The sequence below is a fragment of the Pocillopora damicornis genome, chromosome 3 (genome assembly GCF_964200805.1).
Source record: "Pocillopora damicornis chromosome 3, jaPocDami1.2, whole genome shotgun sequence".
NCBI classification, from domain to species: domain Eukaryota; kingdom Metazoa; phylum Cnidaria; class Anthozoa; order Scleractinia; family Pocilloporidae; genus Pocillopora; species Pocillopora damicornis.
This window is the reverse complement of record NC_142672.1, coordinates 10106765-10131245: the sequence shown is the minus strand read 5'-3', so window position 1 is coordinate 10131245 and position 24481 is coordinate 10106765. Positions and strand designations below refer to the sequence as shown.

The 24481-nt window shown below is 39.6% G+C and overlaps 1 protein-coding gene and 2 pseudogenes across 3 annotated transcripts; all 3 read right to left on the bottom strand.

The window, feature by feature from the left end:
• Nucleotides 1-852: 852 nt before the first annotated feature.
• LOC149048164 (uncharacterized) lies at nt 853-1950 on the bottom strand (annotated as a pseudogene).
• Nucleotides 1951-3235: 1285 nt separating this feature from the next.
• Nucleotides 3236-10829, bottom strand: LOC113680957 (uncharacterized; annotated as a pseudogene). The gene is made up of 8 exons (XR_016184713.1): nt 9869-10829; nt 9387-9704; nt 8843-8862; nt 8221-8517; nt 7686-7950; nt 6508-6646; nt 5940-6029; nt 3236-5783 (listed from the first exon to the last, which is right to left on the bottom strand). The product of XR_016184713.1 is annotated as an uncharacterized LOC113680957 (transcript).
• A 4861-nt stretch (nt 10830-15690) lies between these two features.
• LOC149048163 (uncharacterized) lies at nt 15691-24243 on the bottom strand. 2 transcript variants are annotated; one of them, XM_089201639.1, is made up of 4 exons: nt 24124-24243; nt 21264-21431; nt 20633-20731; nt 15691-19716 (listed from the first exon to the last, which is right to left on the bottom strand). In XM_089201639.1, exons 2-4 carry the CDS (start codon nt 21280-21282, stop codon nt 16400-16402), a joined length of 3435 nt encoding a protein of 1144 aa, XP_089057765.1. In that variant the 5' UTR covers nt 21283-21431; nt 24124-24243; the 3' UTR covers nt 15691-16399. The 2 variants fall into 2 exon arrangements, with proteins under 2 accessions (XP_089057765.1, XP_089057764.1); XM_089201638.1 differs by having other exon boundaries at nt 24057-24192.
• Between the last annotated feature and the right edge of the window lie 238 nt (nt 24244-24481).

Below are 24481 nucleotides of genomic sequence, written 5' to 3'. Positions count from 1 at the left end.
AACTTCCAACCAATTTATTCTGATCCATTCACTTTTATGCAGAAAGAGACAAAATAAATCCAAGACTTTCAGACTCCTGGACCAAAAAATCGTTAACATTGTTCTTGTAATTTTGGCCTGATCTAAGAAACCGTAAGTAATTGAAGTGCAGCGCGGAAGATTGAGATTAACCAAGGAGAAAAACTCTTTTACCTATTAGAATATGCATTTTACGACTGGTCTGATAGAAATACTGAGTTTTGTCACCCCTAGATTCTCATTGTGCGAGCAGTAGCGGTAATATTTATACTGCTTTTGATGTGGAAATAATCTGGTGTTTTGCAAGAGTTTTACTGAACAATTTCGTGTCAAGCGACACATAACTGGTTGAAGTACGCGTAAATCTTCTACCAGTCATGTTGAGATGTCGTTTTGGCTGGTCAAACAATGATTGCGCGTGTTTCCCCAAACGTTCACAAAAATACTCTACAATATTTTCTTTCCTTTCTTAGTATACCCCTTCGGTAGTGAGGGTTGTCCAATACACGCAAACCGCTACGAATCGTCAAAGGCAATTGACGAATTGTTAAACCGAAAGTCGATTCGCGGCATGGTGTTTTGATACCGGAGGTCTGAGAAATCATCTCTTATGATATGGAAACGCATACCGGAAGTAAATTTGCAGGTGACTTAGAAAATATTCCGCAAGTGTCTGCGATAGGGGGTTGAAGATGTTGTCGAACCGACACGAATCGAAAGAATCGTGACAACAAATGACGACCCGTCATTCCGGATGTCGATTTGCAAGACACTTAAGACAGCTAAGTTTTTCGTTTGTCTCACGATGTAGTCACGTATAGTCGCGACGTTTCGGCTGCATACTGCTAGTCTTCTTCAGGCGATGAGGTGGACTGGTCATGCGTGATCTTATATAGCATGATGCTCTGCTGTAATTAGTTGTTGTTTTTTCAACAGCTGTAATTGGTGCATTTCGATCCTTGCTGTTCACTCAGTGATTTGCTCCCTCAGCCGTCCGCTGTCGTACGGCTCTCTTGTTGTTGTGGTTTTTGATCGTGGGCATCCACGCCTGGAATTTCTATTCCACTATCCCTGTTGACGTTGAAAGGGGGAAGTCTTATATGAAATGCCTCTTTGACCCTGCGCGTGTAGTAATAAGGGTCACGATCAAAAAACTTTACTTCGTTACAGAGTGACTTGTGTCCGGTGTTGTGGCCATGCTCTGAAACGGCGGAGGTCTCGGTTCGGGCGAGTCGAATGTCTCGATCGTGCTCCTTAATTCTGTCTTGCATAGGTCTTCCAGTCTCTCCGATGTACACCTTGCCGCATTCGCAGGGAATCCTGTAAACTACGCCATCTTGTTTAGCCGGGTCGACAGCGTCCTTTGGTCGTACTAACTGAGATCTTAGTGTAGTCTCCGACTTGAAAACAGCGCCTACGCCTTGTTGTTGTAGGCAACGGCGAAGCTGTTCGGACAAATCTTTGACATAAGGTAAAACCGCAGTAGTTTGAACTTGTTGGCGGGTTCGGTACTGTTGTTTGGTTTTTCGGTCTTGGTAAGTTTAAGAAAGAAAAAGGATAACCATTGGAAACCAGAACAAATGACAGATGTTTTTTCTCCTCGGAGATGACGGAGGGTTTTGTTACGAGACGTTTGGCGCGCTCTTAAAGGCACTTAATAATACCGCGTTTTACTGTTTTAGGGTGGTGTGAATCATACGCTGAGTATTGATCGGTGCGCGTGGGCTTCCTGTATACGTTGGTGGTGAGGCGGCCGTCAGGTTCTCTTAAAACTACGGTGTCTTGGAAGGCGAGTTTGTTGTCTTTCTCTGTCTCCATGGTGAAGCGGATGGAAGGCTACTGGTTGTTTAAATGCTGAAAGAAGTCGTCTACGTTTTCGCGATCCAGGATGGTAAAGGTATCGTCCACGTGGCGTTTCCAGATCCTAGGCTCATAGGATGATGTAGTTATTACCTGTTCTTCGAAACTTTCCATGTAGAGGTTGGCAATAACAGCGGAAACCGGACTCCCCATGGCTGCGCCGTCTTTTTTCTCGTAAATCGATCCGTTTTACTTCTAGTATAACGGATTTTTAGGAGAACCTGACGGCCGCCTCACCACCAGCGTGTAAGACAATAGACTTCGGGTCATTTCACGCTCTAAGAACGTGGGAGGTCCATGTCTTCTTCTGCAAATCGACATCCGGTATGACGGATCTTCATCGACTTCCGATATGTTAACGCACGATTCGACTTCCGGCATACTATCGTAATTTCACATGTTGCTTACGCCTCTTGACTTCCGGTATGTTAACGCACGATTCGACATCTGGTGTGACGATTCGTCAACGAATCGCAATTAATTTGTTATTTCTTGACATCCTTCCAGAGGCAATCTGTGGTAATAGATTAAAATTCCTTTTTTAATTAATTTTGTTTATTTTGTTTTTTATTTTAGGTCCCTCGCCTCCTTTTCCGCTCCTATATAACTTCTAAGAGAGTATTGAAATATTGAGTTGGAGTTGACCATTATACAGTCTTAATCTTAACACCTATCTATATCCTAGTCTCTGACTCAAACACTGTCGGAAACGTCTTTCTTTGGATTAGATGCATTTTTACTCTTCCCCTTTCCGATCTCCTCACGTGGAAAAACTGTGCCCCCTCCTTCTGCTCCGAAAAAAAGACACGAAAAAATGCGATCCAACTGTCTTGATAAAACTTTATTTCCAACTCTTATTAAAGTTACTTGACAGTGTTTAATTCATGAAACAGTTGTTTTTTTTCCAATCAATCATTCGAATACAACACTTCATCTTTTCAGAAAAAAAAAAACTAGTACCAATAATTCAAGTCGTTTTTTCGCTTGAATTAATCAAGTATACAACAAGGTAAGATAATGGTGCATATACCTGAAAGTAAAGGTGAGGTCTTCTTGCACATTTTATACTTCTCTGAGTGAGGTGCTAGAAGTCATTAAAGACTGACACTCATCTTTCGTCGTTCACGCGAGTGTAAATATTTACAACCCATGCAATCATGATATTGAACTAGGTCTGGAGCAAAACTAAATCAAATGTCGAATCATTTTGCTGTTTCCAGTTAAAATACAATTAGCTTGTAGCTCATTAAAGAGTATAAATGCACATGGCTGCTAGAACTTTTGATCATATCTGGATACATTAGACACATTACTAGAGATATCGATCTAAATATCCAGATCCGCAAGATCAATCACATCACATCACATCACCAGCAAGATCAATGTTCTGCCCATTCAAGATCAAATGAGCCAATGAAGTATTGACTGAAAGAGCATCAACGAGACATAAACAATCACTTTTATCGCAATCCAAATTCAAGTCAGTCAACTTAGTGTTGGCTAAAAGAGCCTGAGAGAGAGCAGTGACACCAGAATAATCAATCTTATTGCCACACAAATTCAAATTAGTCAAACTTTGATTGACTGAAAGGGAAATAGAGAGAGAAGCAACACCAGAAGAACCAATCTTATTGTTAGTCAAGTTCAAATTAGTTAAACTGCTATTGACCGAAATAGCATGAGAGAGAGAAGCAGCACCAGATGCACCAATCCAATTGAAACCCAAGTCCAAATGAATCAATTTAGCGTTGACTGAAAGGGCACGAGAGAGAAAAGTAGCACCAGAATCATCAATCATATTGCCGCCCAAGTTCAAATTAGTCAAACTGCTATTGACTGAAAGGGCATGAGAGAGAGAAGCAGCACCAGAAGCACCAAGCATATTAAGCCACAAATTCAAATCAGTCAAACTGCTATTGACTGAAAGAGCCTTAGAGAGAGAAGCAGCACCAGATGCACCAATCCTATTGACACCCAAGTCCAAATGAGTCAATGAAGTATTAACTGAAAGAGCCTGAGAGAGAGAATCTGCACCGGAAGCACCAATCTTAATGTTAGTCAAGTTCAAATCAGTCAATGTAGTATTGACTAAAAGAGCCTGAGAGAGAGAAGCAGCACCAGAATCATCAATATCATTGTGACCCAAATCCAAATTAGTCAACGTGGTATTGACTGAAAGAGCCTGAGAGAGAGAAGCTGCACCAGAAGCACCAATCTCAGTGCTAGTCAAGTTCAAATTAGTCAATTTAGTATTGACTTTAAGAGCCTCAGAGAGAAAAGCAGCACCAGAATCATCAATCTCATTGTGACCCAAGTTCAAATTAGTCAATGTAGTATTGACTTTAAGACCCTGGGAGAGAAAAACAGCACCAGAAACACCAATCTTATTTCCACTCAAGTTCAAATGAGTCAATGAAGTATTGACTGAAATGGCCTGAGAGAGAGAAGCGGCACCAGAATCATTAATCTCATTGTTACCCAAGTTCAAATGAGTCAATGTAGTAATGACTGAAAGGGCCTGAGAGAGTAGAGCAATTCCTTTGTCGCTAATCACATGACCACCGAACTCGAAATTCCTAGAAATAGGAATTAGAAAAAAAAAATCTAGACCAGTCAAAAATGTATTGCATGAAAGACTTTCCAAAAAAAAGTCTAGTCGCGGAATCATTTCTAAGGTGCAAGCGTTAAGCTGGAGGTGAGTCCCAAACTCATGAAGCAACTGGGACTGAAGGTTTTTCTTACATTTTCCACATTCCTCTATTAAACCAAATGCCAATTTTATGATTCTCCCAACTTTTTTTTTCGCTCTTAACCTATTTACATAAGCAGTAATTTTCCGTATAAGGAGTTTAGCAGTTTCCTCGGATTGCATGGCAACAACTCCACATATGTACAAAAGCACCTGCTGCAGTTCACCTAGAAATCTTTTATCTATGAGTGTGATTTCTGCTTCCTCTTCTTCTCTGACATTCTTTAAAGCAAGATAAAAACCGGCAAAGAACTCTTGAAAGCTCTTGTGCAAAAAGCCATATCGAAAGCAAGGCTTTCTCTTACTACCTCCAGACTGAACTGACAGAAATCCAAACTTCTTTACAGTATTAAAATGATTAGCGTTTACTTTGCTTCCTTCGATATATAGCTCACCCTCAAGAAGAGATTGTAACGCTATACGCCCCAAGCTTCTGAGTTCCCCTTCGTAAACTTCAATTAAATCTTCATTGTTGCTGGAAAATCCTTTCTTTTTTTCATATCTTCTCAAGACACACTTTACGATTTCAATGTACAACTGAGTTCTGCTCTCTGGAAAGGCTTCTTTAAAATCTTCACAAAGAATGCACAGTAGTGCGGTGTTAAGAGGATTTGATGTCAGTTGGCGTAAGTCTGATCTTGACCTAATCTCTTTAAGAAGTCTCTCAGCTAAGTTTTCCATGTTTCTAAAGTACTTGTAAATAAAACGTTCGGCGTCTTCATTTGTGAATCCCACAATCTCCCACAGATTGTCACAGTAGGGCCTCATTTTCATCCCAGATTCATGACGAGATGTGAAAACAAAAAGGCATTTGTGGAGTCCTTTACTTTGAGCGAGATCGATAAACATGTCTATTTCACTATGGTCTGCTTCGTCTAAGCCATCAAGAACAAACAAAACCCTGGACTGATTCTCACGAATGAACTTGAAAAGGTTTTTTTTACATTCTTCGTCGATGTCGTCAGGAAGAAGTTGGTCATCAATTGCTTGCCAAAGGTTAGATTTGATATCGTGGCACCTGAGCAGTAAAAGTAAAGCAATCATCGGGAAGGACTTGTCCCAGTGTTCTCGTGAAGTTGCCCAGTCGTACGCCAGCTTCTGACAATAGGTTGTTTTTCCCATACCTGGATCCCCTTCGATCAAAACTGTCCGGGGTGCAGTCTGGGGCGCAGTCTGGGCCCGAGTCGAGGCCCGAGGCGTCGAGCCAAAATGCCTGTGCAAAGTCTAGGGCGAAGTCCTGGGCCTAGTCCGAGGCGCACTCTGGGGCCTAAACCGGGACTTTCTGTATTCTTCATGGGTTTTGGTCCAGGGCTCTTCGCATTCTTCATGGGTTTTGAAGATAGCTGTCATGTTTGTGATATCGTCCTTCATTTCTCCTCTAGTCTTATCTTTGCCTACAATTCTGAACTCAATAAAATTGACCTCGCTCCCAATGTGTGGCTTCATAGCTCAGTTGGTAGAGCATCGCACCGGTATCGCGGAGGTCACGGGTTCGAATCCCGTTGAAGCCCTGATTTTTTTCAGGCTTCTTCTTTCCAATTGCTTAAATTGGAAAATTTACTGCGATGATCACATTTCACTTTCATCTACAACCGCAGTACAAATATGAATTATTTCATATAAAAACTTCACATCATTTCACTGCACGGGAAGATATGAACTCAATAAAATTGACCTCGCTCCCAATGTGTGGCTTCATAGCTCAGTTGGTAGAGCATCGCACCGGTATCGCGGAGGTCACGGGTTCGAATCCCGTTGAAGCCCTGATTTTTTTCAGGCTTCTTCTTTCCAATTGCTTAAATTGGAAAATTTACTGCGATGATCACATTTCACTTTCATCTACAACCGCAGTACAAATATGAATTATTTCATATAAAAACTTCACAATTCTGAGCCTGGTGAAAATCTCGTTCAGACTAAAACTGAAATCTTCGCACCAAGGGACTGGCAGGAGTCGTTCTTCACGTATTTTGTACAGTTGACGAATCCTCTCAATCAACTCGCAAGGCTCAGGAATATCTGCGGAAACGAATTATCGTATTATCATGTGGTAAATATCATGCCTTTAAGTAGAAAATCTGTTAAAGAAGTCGTTATTTCATTTAGGTGCCAACACCACTCTAGTTGTCTAAGGCACAACACCTGTTTCAAACACCTCGCCTGATATGAAAATATCCAAAACGTGGGTGGAGCCAAGGAAATAGTTTTAAACAAAGAGTAAAACTTTTCATGAGTTTATCGTCCGCTTACTGCTTACTGTCTAATTTTAAGGCCCCATAGCAGAATGAAGATTTAGCTAACTGAAAACCCTATTTCTTCCCTTTTCTCATATCGACGCGGCTATTCCTTTAACCTGCTGCTATATACTGCAAGCTACCATTTATGCACCCTTCTACTTATTGGCCTCGCCGCCTATATACCTACCAAAGATTACATCTGATTATTAGCCTCCCCGGATATAAGCCCCCCCCTCTATCTTTTCTTGTTTGGGAGATAGGAACTCTGCCGTGAATTAGACATTACAATTCTTATAACAGGAGAGCATGATGAATTTCAAGGGAAAGCTCTAGGCTTCCGTTTTGTTATGTCTCAGCTTTCTTCGTGTTGTTAGCTTCAATTCATTCAAAAATGTATTTGAATGAATTCGATTTATTGTGACGTTTTGATTTTTGATTGGCAGTGCTATAGCTCGTTTTGAAGTTCTTTTCCTATTCCGGTTATAGGCCCCCTTGGAGATAAGCCCCTCCGTTTATAAACACATCTAAAACCTCTTCCGAAGTTTTAGAAGCCCAGGGCTCCTAAGCAGAAGACTAAAGCACATTCAGCTCTTAAAGAGGGTAGCGACGAGCTAAGCTGGTGAGTTGGTTCCCTCGATGACCGGTGTAACTCGTTCATTGTTTAAATATAAAATTTTTATGGAGGTGTCATTTGCATTTCCATCGCGTCTGGTCAATATATTTAAAATGTGGAAAATAAGGGGATTGGAAAGAGAAGTACAGTACATTTAGGTGCTAACGACACCAAGAGATTATCTGCCAAGAGTATTTTTATCCTGCACCTTGTTTGAGTTGAAGGCTTACATAGTGCTTCTCATGAATGTGACCAACCACAAATGTACTGGTGTTGACAAAACTGGGATGACTTGGATTGATCGTAACATCGCAGCCAAGACTGCTGATCACACGAATACTAGTCTTGTAGCAGTTTGCTGCAGCATGAAGTATCACGTGATCACCCTAAGTGCCGTCTTTCTTCATGTTTCTCAAGTAATCAGACCAAGATGGATATCCGTGGACAAACTTGAACAGCTCTGCTCCATCGGGCTTTGGGGGAGAAAAATAAGCAAATTAATCAAAAGACTTAAAATAGCTATCAGTCAGTGGATTTTAATGTGTTCATTGGTAGTCAGCATACTAATAAAGTAGAAAGATAAAAGACAAGAGTTTTGTCACGTGATTCAAAGTAAACCATGAGCGCTCTTTTCTTCTCAAAAGATTTCCATCAATATCTTGCCAAAGTTTGCGAGTAACTTTAAATCACTCGGTCACTTTAATAAAGTTTAGTGTTAATGATCGCCCGAGCAAGGGTCTTACCAGGTTGGGAAAGTTTTTGAGGAACCTAACTAACTCCTTCCTTATTTCTTTGTGTGAGATGTTGATTCCTTTCACGTGTTGTAGTTGTTCTGACAATGCATAGAACATGCAGTTTCCAGATGCTGGATTGTCACAAATGACAAATCCTTTGTCTGCAGCAGTTTTCTGGAGGTCCAACAACGATTCAGTCTCCTTTTTTGTTGGTTGTTCAGAATTCAATTGTTGCTGATCATGAATGATGTTCGTAGCTGGAAGAAAAATGAAAAGCCTTTCATCACAAAACGATGTGACCGTCCTCTACTTGAGCTTTGCCACAATTGTCCTCTTTACAATATTTTGGCCATGTCCAATGATCTTCTGAAATATCGTTTTCACGCTGACGACATTTAAGATTTAGTTCTATGGTATACTGGGTTCTGAATATTTCGTTGCGTGTTCTACTCTTATGCCAGTTTCAGACGGTATTTTTAACTTTGAAAGTCATACATGGTAAATTTATGATGATAAAAGAGGGATTTATAGTGCTGAGCTATGTAATACCTGCGTGCTGATCATTATCCTTTTGCGCAACCTAGGAAAGAGATAAACCTGATGATTGGTGTGGATGTTGGGCTCTGCCCACCTCACAAACAGAAGCATCTACTGGAAAGCAAAAAAAAAACTATTTGCATGTCTTAATTCAATGACGTCGTTAAAGTAATCCAATCAAAACTTAGTTTTCTAGTTGATCTGTAGGGGTTGGAACTGATCTATCAGCATTAATCATGGTTCTAGATTTCTATACTGGTCTTTTAACAAACTTATTATCATTGAATCATCCTGTTAGCAGAATATTGAAAGGCTCTCCCTTACCTTGATTAAAATCTTAAAGTCTATGCTTTGTCTCTTGGAATCACTCTCTTGATAACACTAAATATTCTCTTTTTATGGTTCTCACTAATCCGCCCCCCCCCCCCCCCCCAAAAAAAAAGTCAGTTTCAATCAATCTATGCGTTTAATTCACATCAGTATCACCAGATATTCGCCACTATTTTTTTATGTAGGGAATCACCTGGTCGACCGTTAGAAGTAAATGACGCGCTTATAGGTAAAAGGAAAAAAATACTTTCGCCGATAGTTAAAATAACCTGACGAAGATTGTTAAGCGTTGTCTCTGCAAGCCATACCGTTAACAATGCTGATCATTTCGGTGACGAAAGCTTGAATTTGCTTGGCCCAGCTGTATTTGTTGCCGCAAGAGGTGCGGAGTGCATCAGCCTCCTGTAGTTGTATCTGTCTTTTTTTCTGCCGGACTTTCTTGATCTCTTCAGCCCATACCTTGGAATCTTCTGAATCAATCACACACGTTGCACCAAATGGTACTTCATTCAGGGCTTCTCCGAACCCTGAGTTCTTACTGACAAGCACAGGGAGACCAGCTGATAAGGCTTCCAAACCAGTTAAGCCAAAACCCTCAGTCCTTGATGGCATAAGCACTAGATCCACTTAAAGCTTGGTATCAAGAAAGCTTTATTTTAATTTTTTTTAATGCAGCACTAGCTTAATTAAATTAGTGTTAATTTTTTTAATATAATGTATGTTTTTCTGTTTTATTTTTCGATTGTATTTATATTTACATTTTTACGTAATTATATTGATTTGTAGTTACCTTTAGAGGACCCTTCTGTAAACCACTCTTTCTGTGATGTTGGCATCCTCAATAAAGATTAACTATTATTATTATTATTATTATTATTATTAAAGCTTCCCACAATAAGGCGGTCGGCAGGCACACCGCATTCGCGAAAACGTTTGGCTATTTGTTCGTGTTTTCCTTTCGGAGCACCAACGAAAATAAGACGAGCGTCTTCAACGTTAGCAACAGCTTTCGCGGCAATATCGAAACCTTTCAACTCAAAGTCTTCAGCATCTCCTCGGCCAAACACTAGAATGCCACATTGTTTCATGTCTTTATCGACGTGTTTAATATTCACAGATTCATTAAAAACACCTGGAGTGAAGTCAAGAATGCTTCCATCTTTCTTTACCTGCACGAACGCAGGTATCTGCGAAATACCTCGCACAACTTGGGTCCAACTCCTACAATCAAGTCTGCCATCTCATAGAGTTCTACTTCTGTTTGGCGCTTTTTCTCGCCTGTGGAAATGGAATTTTGATAGGTTTTGAACATTCCAAGCTCCTCCGGATCAGTGTGGACAACTTGAATCCACTTGCATTTGTGAGACTCTCTAATAACTTGAGCTTGGTGCCCAAGTTTTACCCCATGGCCAACCACGACATCAATTTGGAGCTGAGCTGGTGGAAAGCTCAGCCATTCAAGTTCATCGTAGCCAGGCCGCCTTGTTGCTTCAACAATTTCGATGTTGTGGCTGAGTGCAGCTCTCTTGTCCTCTTCGCTACATTGTGGGACAAAGAAGGAAATTTGCACTTCAGGAAACTTAGCCAACTGAATGGCTAACTCTCTGTTCAACTTGGATAGTCCACCTTTGCTTGATCCCCATTCTGATGCAAGGATTGTAACCCTTATCTTGTCAGCTGCTGGAAACAGTTGATCATTATTCTGGGAGTTATGTTTGGACAAACTCATGCCGGCTCAAGACACAGCCAGCTGACTCCTATGGAAGAACAGTTGTTGTTAAAGGAAACCATTAAGCAGAACGCGCAACTGACGATTATACAAAAAACGTATGAATCTATTGGATTCAAATCAGCAAGATGTCAAAGCTAGGATAAATGCTGAATAAGATTGGCCAGGTCTTCGATTTCCAACTGAGCTTTTAAAATTCGGACTGCCTTAAAAATGTGGGAGTGTTGTGTGAAATTCGGAGTGCAATTGTGGCAACCGTACATTGTTGCACATGAAAGAGAGATTAATTAGGACGTTTACGGCAAACAGGAAACGGCTACTTGACTTCTGACTAAAAAGTTGCCTATGTTTTTGTCACGTTTGAATGAAATAAGTGGGGGTTGCAAAAAGATAGTGCCAGTCTCTGAATCGTTTTGGAGTAATTTAAAATTTTTAAGAATGATAGATTTAACTGCGTGGTTGTGAGGGTGAAATGTAAGAGTAAATGAAATGCGGTCGGTGTTTTCCTTCTCAGCCGTTTGTAGAGCTGACTGTCGATCGATTTTGTTTTTTAGTCAGGAGTTCATTTCAAACCAGTGACCAATCTGGAGCTTTTAAATGCGCTCGCTCACGATGCAAAACTTGTCCTTTCATTCGTAACGTAGAGATGGCTAATTTACGTTTTCAACCCAGTTGTTAACACTAAATCACCTGCTATACTCTCCCACCGACGCAGCACTACAGTTTCTTTAGAAACTTACCCCTTTATTCACCTAAATCAGGATTCACAAATTTTCTCTTACTCTATACGGATATTAAGCCCAGAGCCAATTTTGATTTCGCTGAAATGGTTGGTACAAAATGTACTGAAGGCTATGAACTAGTGTCAAACTGAGTCAGTGTACGGAATATTCACTTAATGCAAGGTGTGGCGAGTAGTATAATACAAGAATCACAAGACACCGAAACTCTTGTTTGAAAATCTGGGATCGAGACTGAACGATCTGGGCGCTACACTGACTCTTTATTATCACATGTACCAGCGGTTAACTCAGTTCATTGCAAGTTCATAAAGATCTGACAGTAAATTATTAGAGTTGCACTACTCTTCCGTTCGTTAGCTTTTGCGATGTATCAGCATCTCCATTGCGATATTTTTTAAACGACAACGGTGTTAAACAGACTTTCTTCGCTAACTCTGGCTATCTTTTGACGAGACCATCAGTTGCAATACAAGAAATTTCCAGAACTTCAGAACTTTGAAAGAAATGGGAGACTTGGAGACTTACGACAAATACGAGATTTAGAGATCGGATATAAAACGTTGCGAGACCCACGATTTTTAAGCATACTAATTGAAACCCCACATACCATTTCCGCGTCTTAATACAATTTATAATCGAAACACTGATCGGCATTTCCCCGTAAGATTCGTCTGTCGACTCCTTGAACAAAATGAGCCCCCAGCGTCACAACACAAAACAAGCTATTAATAAAATTATTTCGAGAGGACATTAAAAGCACAAACGCTTTCGATAGTTACTGATGTTAAGAGCCAGCTTGCTTCCTTTAAAATTATGCGAAAAAATACAGATGTTCTTTAAAACTATTGAGCCCGATCACATTAGCACGACCTGAACCTTCCAGAAACCAAAAAGCGGCATGTACGAATAGTTAAATTTTTTTACACACCAATATCTCGAGAACCTAATTTTGATGCCGCCAAATGGCTCGTAACTCTGTGCATACCATCAGAATATGACTTTAGATTATCCATTTACCTTAAAAAAAATACAGAGTAATTCAATTTTGTCTCTAGCGAGTTCCAAGGAACAGAGGAAAGAGATATTCTTGCATAATAGACGCTGAAAATTAAAAAAAGGAGGCGATTTGAGGGGGCATTCCATTGATAGTATTACTTCGCGAAGACTTTTAAGAGCACAAGCGCTCCGCTCAATAAATACGTCAAGACCTGGCTTCTTTCAGTTAAAATTATGAGTAAAATTAGAGATTAGAAATCAGATTATTGAGCCCAACAGCACGGGCTTCGCAGAACTCACCAAAAAGCAAAAGCGGCTTGTACGAATGGCTGAGTTGATAACTTTGCCATATTCAAATATACCCCAACCTCACGATCATGCGCCAGTGGCTCGTAACTCTATGGTCTCTATGCACACCATCAGAGTAAACCTTTAGATTATTCCTATAGCTATAACAATATACAGAGAAATTCAACTTTAACCAACCTGTCTTTAGATGTCCTAGCGAGATTCAAGGAACAGAAGTTGCATAATGATTATTAAAAATAAAAAAAGAGGAAGCGATTTGAGCAGTAATTCAATTGATAGTATATGATTTCGTGAGGACACTGAGAGCACGAGCGCTTTCCATAGCTATGTAAAGAGCAGGCTTGCTTCAGTTGAAATAATGAGTAAATTGATTACGGAATTGACATAAAACTATTTAATTTAAGCTCAACCAGACCAGCAAGAGCTGAACCCACCAGGAATAAACCAGCTTGTACGACCGAACTGGCTTAATATCTTTGCCATATTCAAACGTATCAAGACCCTAGTGGTGATCGATCAGTGGTTTTTCTCTATACACACTTTTCCGGATATGCCTCAGGTTATCAATACAACGTTAACATTACAGAGTAATTTAAAGCTAACAAACCTGTCTCTGACGAGATCCAAGGAACAGAGGACAAAATAAAGGGGAAGCGATTCTGCTATCTATAGCATTATTTTGAGGAGATATTCGTTAATTACATCAAGAGCCGATTTGCTTCATTTAAAATGATGACTGAAATCACAGATCTGAGATCAGACTACTGAGCCCGATCACATCAGCACGAGTAGAACCCACCTGAAATTAAAACGCGGCCTGTACGACTGGGCTAGCTTACCCTACACAAATCAGTGTGCCGCGATTGAATGCCGAGGCGTCAGTAGCTTGTGTCTCTACACACCACTAAACATACCTTAAATTAACCATAAAGCTTTTTAAAACATCATAGAGAAGTCAAACGTTAGCAATCCTGTATTTAGAGGGATCCAAGCAGAGGACAGTGATGCGTTTGCACAGCGAACACTGAAAATAAAAGAGGAAGTCATGTGGGGACGCTTAGAGGATATGATGTGACGTAATCGACGGATATAGCAATGTAACCTAATAGTTTCCAGAACTTTCTCTGCTTCAACAAAGGACTGTAGGCCGTCTGGAAAGGTAATGACGGGAAAGGATAAAGCATCTTTTATGACTACCATATTTAGATACACGTTCCGAGACGAAATTTACATTTTATAGAGAAATTGTAGTATTCTCTGTATGCGGAATTAAAAATAATCCTTTGGAAGAAACTTTTATAACTATCATACTTAGAAACACGTTCCGAGACGAACAATTCATATTTTATAGAGAAATTGTAGTATTCTCTATATGTGGAACTAAAAAGAATCCTTTGGAAGAAACTGATCAGAAACCGTGTCACGCAACGTTTCTGTTGAAAACAACGATTATGATAAAGACATTTGATTTTGCACATTTTAACCTCATAGGGTGTCAACCCTTGCAATATTGTTAAAAAAAATTGCACTATGATTCATATTGTATATCCGAGGCAAACAAAAATTTCGGTAATTTTAGAGGTATATACTAACACGCCCATCCTTGCTCATTTTACTAATTCTTAGCTAAAATTTAATTTGACTGTGTCCGACATATCATGCAGTGTAGTGACAATATTTTCACGCTGGCGCTGCGGCTGGAGTAAGTTACTCAGAACATTACTGAGGGGTATAGTATTCCGTCTGATTCATAAGGACAACGTGCTTTACCGAGAAAATATTTCGGCACTAAAGACAAATTAACCCCACAAAGGCATCTCAGCTTGTCTTCGTAAAAACAGTGACTTCCAAGAATTAACAGGGGTCTGATTGGTGAACTTTGAGAGTGTCGGCGGCCAATTGCGAGTAAATCTGATTTATCTCAATTGTTAGATAAAAGTAAAAAAAAGCACCACAATAAATTCAAGACTTTCAGACTCTTGAACCAGAAACTCGCTAATGCTGTGATCGTAACATTCAGCCTGATTAAATTGTAGTGCAGCACGGGAGAGATTCAGATAAGCAATTAAATAACATTTTCGTGATCTGGTAAAACTCTTTTGCCAATTACTATGAGCAATTTATGACTGGCCCAGAGGGAATACCTAGTTTTTCTCCCCGACATCCTCGGTATACGAGGCAATAGCGGTAATTGATTTCGAGATATTCTGACGCTTTGGAAGAGTTTTAATTCAGAACAATTTCGAGTCACGCGAGATAACGTTGGTTAAACACGGGTCAAGTACTATCGTACAAATTCATGTTGACATGTCATTATGGCGGGTCAAGCGATAACTGCGCTTGTTTCCCCAACCGTACGCCGATAACACAAGCTAGAATTATTTTTCTTTTCTTTCTTAGTATACTCTTTCGTTAGTCTGGCTGGTTCTTAAACCCTTTTCGTTGAGGGAGCAATCAGGAAACAAGGTGGGTTGATAAATTATTTCATGACGTCTTTTCAAAGGTAATACGTGGTACTGGATTGAAATTTTCTTTTCTAATAACTCTTATCTCTCTCTCTCTCTTTTTATTTTAGGTCCCTCCCCTCCTCTTACGCTCCTATAGATCCACCGAGTGAGCATAAAATATTGAATGGCGTTGGCCGTTATACAGTCTTAATCTTAAAACCTATCTATATCCTAATCTCGGACTCTCACACTTGCGGAAACGTCTTTCTATAGATTAGATTTATTTTTACTCCTCCCCTTCCGATCTCCTCGCGTGAAAAAAGCTGTGTCCCCTCCTTCTGCTCCGAAAAGAAGAAACACCGAAAAAAAGTACGATCAAGCTGTCTTAGAGAAACTTTATTTCCAACTTTATTTGAAATAATCAACTATACAACAAGTTACATTAATGGTGTATGTGCCATTTAGAGTATAAATCTCCATGGCTGCTAAAACTATTGATCATATCCAGATAAATTCGACACATTATTAGAAATATCGACCTAAATATCCAGATCTGTCAATATATACAGGATCCTAGTAGCTAAGCAAAACCAATAACACTCATTAAAGCTCCGTCTATTCTCAAAACAGTCGATAAAATATTTAATAAAAGGGCCATTAAGGAAAAGCAATAACCAGCAGGACCAATGTCCTTCCCATTCGAGATCAAATGAGCCAATGAAGTATTGGCTGAAAGAGCGTGAAAGAGAGAAGTAACACCAAATTGACCAATTTGATTGCAATCCAAATTCAAGTCAGTCAATTTAGCGTTGACTGAAAGGGCCTGAGAGGGGGAGAGAGAAAGAGAGAGAGAGAGAGAGAGGCAGTACCAGAATCACCAATTTCATCACCACACAAATTCAAATCAATAAAAGTGCTATTGACTGAAAGGCCTGAGAGAGAGAGAAGTAGCACCAGAATCACCAGTCTCATTGCTAACCAAGTTCAAATCAGTATTGTCAGTATTATAGTCAGTATTGACTGAAAGGGCTTGAGAGAGAGAAGGAGCACCAGAATCACCAATTCACCAATCACATTCCATTTCAAGTTCAAATGAGTCAATATAGTATTGACTGAAAGGGCCTGAGAGAGAGAAGCAGCACCAGATCACCGATCTTATTAAAATGCAAATCTAAATAAGTCAAACTGCTATTGACTGAAAGGACCTGACAGAGAGAGGCAGCACCTAAAGCACCAATCCTATTCTTACTCAAATTCAAATGAGTCAATAAAGTATTGGCTGAAAGAGCCTGAGAGAGAGAAGCAGCACCAGAATCACCAATGTTATTGTCACTCAAATTCAAATAAGTCAATGTAGTATTCTTTGAAAGGGCCTCAAAGAGAGAAAAAGCATCAGAATCACCGATGTTATCACCACTCAAGTTCAAATGAGTCAATGTAGTATTGACTGAAAGAGCACGATAGAAAGAAGCAGCATCTGAAGTACCAATCCCATTGCCACTCAAATTCAAATGAGTCAATGAAGTATTGACTGAAAGAGCACGATAGAAAGAAGCAGCATCTGAAGCACCAATCCCATTGCCACTCAAATTCAAATCAGTCAATGTAGTATTGACTGAAAGAGCACGATAGAAAGAAGCAGCATCTGAAGCACCAATCCCATTGCCACTCAAATTCAAATCAGTCAATGAAGTATTTTTTGAAAGAATCTGAAAGAGAAAAGCATCACCAGAAGCGTCAATCTTATTGTTACTCAAGTTCAAATGAGTCAATGTAGTATTGAATGGAAGAACCTCAGAGAGAGAAGCAGCATCTGAAGCACTAATCTCATTGCTGCTCAAATTCAAATCAGTCAATGTAGCATTATGTGAAAGAAACCGAAAGAGACTAACAGCACCGTTAGCGTCAATCTTATTGTTACTCAAATTCAAATGAATCAATGCACCATGGCGTAAAAGAGGAAAATAGACATAAAGTTCATTGGCATCAATTCCATTGTTACTCAAATTCAAATGAGTCAGTGTAGTATGTCGTAAAGGAGATTCACATGTCTGAAATTTAAAAAAATCAACAAAGTAATTGTCACTCAAATCTAAATGAGTCAGTGTATCATTTTCTGTAAGGGCCCAAAAGAGAGAATTAGCATTTGAATCACCAATGATATTACCACTCAAGTTCAAATGAGTCAATGTAGTATTGGATGAAAGAGCATGAAAGAAAAAAGAAGTATCGAAAACACCAATCTCATTGCTACTCAAATTCAAATCAGTCAATGTAGTATTTTCTGAAACAACCTGAAAGAGAAAAGCAGCACCAGAATCATCAATCTTATTGTTACTCAAGTTCAAATGAGTCAGTGTAGTATTGTTTAAAAGGGCCTGAAAGAGAGAAGCAGCATCAGCATCTGAATCACCAATCTTATTGCTACCCAAATTCAAATCAGTCAAAGTAGTATTACGTGAAAGAGCCTGAAAGAGATGAGCAGCACCAAAATCACCTACCAAATTCCCATGCAAGTTCAAATGAGTCAGTGTAGTGTTGAATGAAAGAGCAACGGAGAGGCGAGCAGCACCATGATCACGTACCAAATTACCATCCAAGTTCAAATGAGTCAATGCAGTATTGACTGAAAGAGCCTCAGAAAGAGATTTAGCACCAGAAGCGTCAATCTTGTTGTTACTCAAATTCAAATGAGTCAACTTAGTAGTATGGCCCGAAAGAGCCACAGAGAGAGATCTAGCACCAGAAGCGCCAATCTCATTGCCACTCAAATTCAAATGAGTCAATGTAGTATTGACTGAAAGAGCCTGATAGAGTAGAGCAATTTCTCTGTTGTTAATCTTAGCACGGCTGAACTTTGTCCTCAAAAAACTAAGATGTAGGTCTAAATCAGTCAAAACGGTATTGGATGAAAGGCTTTCCAAGAAAAAGTCTAATCGCGGAATCATTCCTGAGGTGCAAGCCTTAAGCTTAAGGTGAACCCCAAACTCATGAAGCAACTGGGACTGAAGGCTTTTCTTACATTTTCCACATTCCTCTATTAACAAAAATGCCAATTTCATGTTCCCCACAACTTCTTTAAAATTCGCTCTTAACATATTTACAGCATCGGTAATTTCTCGTAAAAGACGCTTAGCATTTTCCTCGGATTGCATAGCGACAACTCCACAAATATATAAGAACACCTGATGCAGTTCACACAGAAATCTTTGATCTGTGATTTTGATTTTCGCTTCATCTTCTTCTTTGGGATTGTTTAAAGCAAGATGAAAACCGGCAAAGAACTCTTGAAAGCTCTTGTGGAGAAAGCCATAACGAAAGAAAGGCTTTCCCTTACTACCCCTAGACTGAATTGACAGAAATCCTAACTTATATACAGACTCAAAACTGTTAGGATTTACTTTGCTTTCTTCGATATATAGCTCACCCTTAAGAAGAGATTGCAACGCTATACGCCCTAAGCTTCTGAGTTCCTCTCTGTAAACTTCAATGATGTCTTCATTGTTGCTGGAAATTCCTTCCTTTTCTTCATATCTTCTCAAGATACACTTTACGATTTCAATGTACAATTGAGATCTGCTCTCTGGGAATGCTGTTATAGAATCTTCACAAAGAATACATAATAATGCGGTGTTCAGAGGATTTGTTATCAGCCGGCGTAAGTCTGATCTTGAACTGATCTCTTTACTAAGTGTATCAGCTAAGTGTTTCCTGTTTCCAAAGTGATTGTGAATAAAATGTTTGGCGTCTTCTTCTCTGAATCCTACAATCTCCCATAGATTGTCACAGTAGCACCTCATTTTCATCCCAAATTCATGACGAGATGTGAAAACAAACAGGCATTTAGAGAGTTCTTTACTTTGAGCGAGATTGATAAACATGTCAATTGCACCATGGTCAGCCACTTCGTTTAAGCCATCAAGAACGAACAAAACCCTGGACTGATTATCACAAATGAACTTGAAGAGGTTTTCTTTACGTTTTTCATCGATGACGTCAGGAAGAAGTTGCTCATAAATTACTTCCCGAAGGTTAGATTTGATATCGTGGCACCTTAGCAGTAAAAGTAGAGCAATCGTCGGGAAAGACTCGTCCCAGTGTTCTCGTGAAGTAGCCCAGTCGTACGCCAGCTTCTGACAGTAGGTTGTTTTTCCCGTACCTGGATCCCCTTCGATCAAAACAGTCCGCGGGGGCTCTTTGCACTCTTCATGTGTTTTGTAGATACCTGTCATGTTTGTGATATCGTCCTTCATTTCTCCTGTAGTCTTATCTTTGCCTACAATTCTGAGCTCAGTGAAATTCTCGTTCAGACTAAAACTGGTATCATTGCACCAAGGGACTGGCAGGAGTCGTTGTTCACGTATTTTATACAGCTGACGAATCCTCTCAATCAAATCGTTAGGCTCAAGAATATCTGCGAAAACAAATTATCATGTGGTGAATATCATTCCTTTGAGTGGAAAATCGGTAAAAGATGTCGTCATTTCATTTCAGTCTGATATGAAAACACCCAAAAAGTGGGTAGAACTTATGGAAATATTTTTAAAAGTAGAGTAAAACTTTTTATCAGTTTATCGTTCGTTTACAGCTTAAAATCTATTTTTCATTGTGGGTTTGCAAGTCGAACTGTAAGGCCCTATGGTAGAATGAAGATTTTAATTAAAAAAAAACTCCAATATTTCTTCCCTGTTCCCATATCGACTTGGCTATTTCTTTAACCTGCTGCAATATACTGCAAGCTACAGCTTATAAGCCCCTCCACCTATGCCCCCCCCCCCCCCGCGTATATTCCCACCAAAATAACACATCTGATTAGAGCCCCCTCCCCCCGATATAAGCTCCCCCTCTATCTTTTCTTGTTTTGTGAGATAAGAACTCTGCTTTGAAGTAGACATATCACGATTCTAATAATTGGAGAGAAAAGATGAACTTCAAGCGAAAGGTCTAAACTTCCGTTTTGTTACGTTCCAGCTTTCTTCGTGTTGTTAGTTTCAATTCTGTTCCAAATGTATTGAAATGAATTTGATTTATTTTGACATTGTGATTTTTAATTAGCAGTGCTATAGCTCGTTCCGAAGTGCTTTTTCTGTTCCGGTTATAGGCCCCCTTGGATATAAGCCCCTTCGTGTTGTTAGTTTCAATTCTGTTCCAAATGTATTGAAATGAATTCGATTTATTATGACGTTTTGAGTTTTTATGTTGGGCTCTGAATATGTCATTACGTGTTCTACTCTTATGCCAGTTTCAGACGGTATTTTCAACTTTGAAAGCCATACATGGTAAATTTATCCTCATAAAAGAGGAATCTATACTGCTGAGCTATGTAATACCTGTGTGCTGATCATCATCCTTTTGCACAACCTGGGAAAGGGATAAACCTGACGATTGTTGTTGATGTTGGGCTCTGCTCACCTCACAAACAGAAGCATCTAGTGGAAAGCAAAAAAAAACTGAATGCCTGATTTAATTCCATGATTTGGATAAGTTGTTCCAATCAAAACCTGCTCACTCTTCCATCAGTTTAGCTGTAGGGGTTAGAACTGACATATCAACACTCGAATCATGGTTCTAGATATCTATATTAGTTTGGTAACAAGCTAATTATCATTTAATCATCCTGTTAGCAGAATTTTAAAAGGTTCTCCCTTACTTGAATTAAAACCTGAAAATCTACACTCTGTCCCTTGGAATCACTCTGTTGACAACAATAAATATTCTCCTTTCATGGTTCTCGTTAACCCCACCTTCCCCCCCCCCCCCCCCTCAAAAAATAATAAATCTATGCGTTCAATTCACATCGGTATCACCAGATATTCGCCATTCTTTTTGTGTGTATAGAATTGCCTTATCAACCCTCAGAACTAAATGGCATCCTTCTAGGTAAAAGGAAAAAAAAGACGTTCGCTGATAACTTAAAATAACTTGACGAAGATTGTCTAGTGTGGTCTCCGCAAGCCATACCATTAACAGTGTTGATCATCTCGGTGACGAAAGCTTGAATTTGCTTTGCCTAGCTGTATTTGTTGCCGTATGAGGTGCGGAGGGCATCAGCCTCCTGTAGCTGTATCATTATTCTGGGATTAATGTTTGGACAAACTCATGCCGGCTCAAGACACACCCAACTGACTCCTATGAGAGAAGAACAATACAATTGTTGTTGAAGATAACCATAAAGCGGAACGCGCAACCAAAGTATATGCATAAAACTAATTAATCTTATTACCAATTGAAAATTTTGTAGAATCTAGAGTTATTATAGAAGGGTTAAAAAGCCAAATTCAGCTGAATTGAATCCATCTTCTAACTTGCTTTCTTCCTAACATACAAGCCAGCCGCTAACAACCCAAACTATGGCATGCATCTAATCTTCAAATCGATGAACGAGGTATTCTAGCGTCGTTTTGAAACGGAAGAAATTGCAGAATAATCGCGAGTACAAAGCAGACTGAAGAATAGAACCTACCGTACTTGAAATGATCGAAAATGTCATGCAACTTAGTGCAACTCAGTATCTCATTTTGGTTACGCCAAAGTGCATTTCCCGAACACGCTACAATTAGACCTGAGTTGGTCTTCTCTTGTTCTGTGCCGGTGAAGTAATGAATGGTTGCTTTTGATCCGCATCAACTTACTCGCGCGTGTCGTGAGTTCCAAACCAAAATCATCGCAAGAAACATAAATGCCAACATTTTAAGCAAGGAAGAAAGCCATAGAAGATGGTTTTCCTCATCGTGATTTAAAGCAAGTGTCCAATGGGAAACATAAGCAGTTCTGTACAAATGCACAATTATGTAACCGCAGGGAAAGAAGAATTGAGAAGTTTCGGCAATGATTATGCGCCAAAGGTTCTTTTCATTAATCTACAACATGTCTTCCTTGGTTTCTAAGGAGTCGACGACTCCCTCGCTTTCATTATGTTGAGGTAGTTGCGTGAACCACCAGAATCAAACAGGAAATCGTGGAGAAGCTCTTAGCACGTTTCATTTAAAACATTGATCAGAACTCAAAGCGCGAAGAATTATGAACACAAAAATTATTTCTACGTTTCATCAAAAATTGCAGATTGCAGACTGATCCCGTATACAGTCTTCTGATTGTCCAATACTAAGGATTGCACTTAAAATTTACCAAGTCCAACAGAAAGAGTATCAAGTTCATTAATACAAACCACCTTTAGCAAAGTAAGACTAAACACTTATCTGAGATGCTACCTCGAACAAATTAACTCCCACGCCTACGAGCGTGTTGAAGCAATAATCTTGAATAAATAAGCTATGTTTGCCTATTGCGATAAATCCTCCCTTAAGAGAGAAAAGAGGAACGATCGACAAATGCCGAGGTGGAACAATGGAAGACAATCCTTGTTCGAAATTGTTTCCACACTGTCATATTCAGACACTAAGCTGAAAATCACGCATGAATTCGTTCGCCGCTTCTTCAGTCGAGCGTGGAGTTGTAAGTAGCGAAAATAATTTATTTGAAATAGCTGCAGCTTTGTGAAATGTGTTTTACATTGTTATAATTGGAATTCATAGTGAAAGTGACAACGCCGTTATTTACTCCTTTGTTAGCTTTACGAGTTTTTCTGCCGTTAAGCTAATCCAAAGGAGTTGTTAAAGAAGGCGATGTGCTCCCATCTTAGCTGCGGAAACTTCCTTGCAAAATTGAAACGTTCAGTTGAAAACAAGAAGTTACAGGGAAAAAATAATTTCATGTTTTCGTCGACTCGCAGTGAACTGGGTAAGTTGTTCATCATTAAGACATTACAGAATTAGGTGAGAAATCAAATTTTTCCAGCCACAAACGGTTTCCCTCATTTTACACTCAAATGATCTTTATCCATATTGTATGATCTTTCTGTAGTTAAGAAGTGCCATTCTATGAAAAGAATCTATGTATAACAGTTGTTAAAGGAGCTCTTCTAAAGCATAAATGAATAAAGGCCCTTCGATTGACGAAGGGGTATCGCTCGAAACTTTTATTAGTTTTTGAACTCTTGAACGGTGGCAAAGTTACGTTATCAACTCAGCTGATAATACTCAATTATCTTTGCCGGAAAGCATGAAATAGTGGCTGATGCATGGGTACAACGTTCAATTCTGTTTGATAAAATTATCAAAGATAAATAGTTTTGCAATTGGGAAAAGTCAATCGAGCCAACGTTAATAAAGAATATTTTCTCGCTAACAAGATATCGAAATGAGTATCTCAAATGCACTCATCGGATGCTGGGTTTTTTTTAGCATCACGGTAGAGAGGTGATGACGACTGTTCATTCACAATGATGCATGGGAGAGAATGATCACCTACAAAACTGAAAGCTAGATTCGTCTGTTTCCTGTAAACTGACCCGCTGCAAATTATGATTTCAACGATTTTGCTTGACGGCGAATATAACTCATATTACACGCCATTAAGGGCTTGTTTTGATAATAGGTCGGTTATCATAAAGAGTAATGGAGCTTTCTTTTGCTTGAACCATTTCTGATATCAACGGCCATTTTGTCTACCACGACGAAGTCACTCGTATAGCTCTCTTGGTTAAGTTTACACAGAAAGCATGGTAGGAACCGTTTTGGAACTGTGGTATGTTGCTTCCACTTGCATAACTCTATGAAAGACTGGTAGTTAAGCGAGCCAATTCCACTCAAACCATCAGATTCGTTGGCGCAGCAAATAGTGGGGGAAAGCGGTGGATAACCAGCAAAAGCCTGTTGTGTAAATCTAGATACTGTAATTCCGAAAAGTACTCACACGTAATTCGCAAAGCCACACACGTGCACCCAGTTAGTAGTAGAGGTAGATAGCAGAGAAAACTAACCTGCATCGATGATGATTCATTGCTACGTAGTCTCAACTTAACGACAGTTAAAACTGAAAGAGGAAGTTTGAGAAAGAGGCGCTCCCTTTTTATGACGTCATTTACTCAGGCGAGTGTCCCTGGCACTAGTGGCGTCACGCTACGATTCTCGAGATTTTGCACATTCCCTCCGACTGATTTGCAATCCGCTGACTTCAGCGTCTTCTGTAATACGAGTGCTTCTTGAAACCATTTCCATCGCTCAGCGAAATTACTCGCCGCTTCCCTCTTCAAACTCCTATACAATTCAATTGGAGATTTTTTGGGGGGAGGGGAGGGGCAGCCGACCATACATCATGCGTAAAATCTCTCGTCAGTT

What these genes read in the sequence shown, in the direction of transcription:
- LOC149048163 (XM_089201639.1), bottom strand. An exon ending in GGATGATGATCAGCACACAG is followed by an intron (nt 19,717 to 20,632) that starts GTATTACATAGC and finishes TTGTTTTCGCAG; the next exon opens with ATATTCTTGAGCCTAACGAT.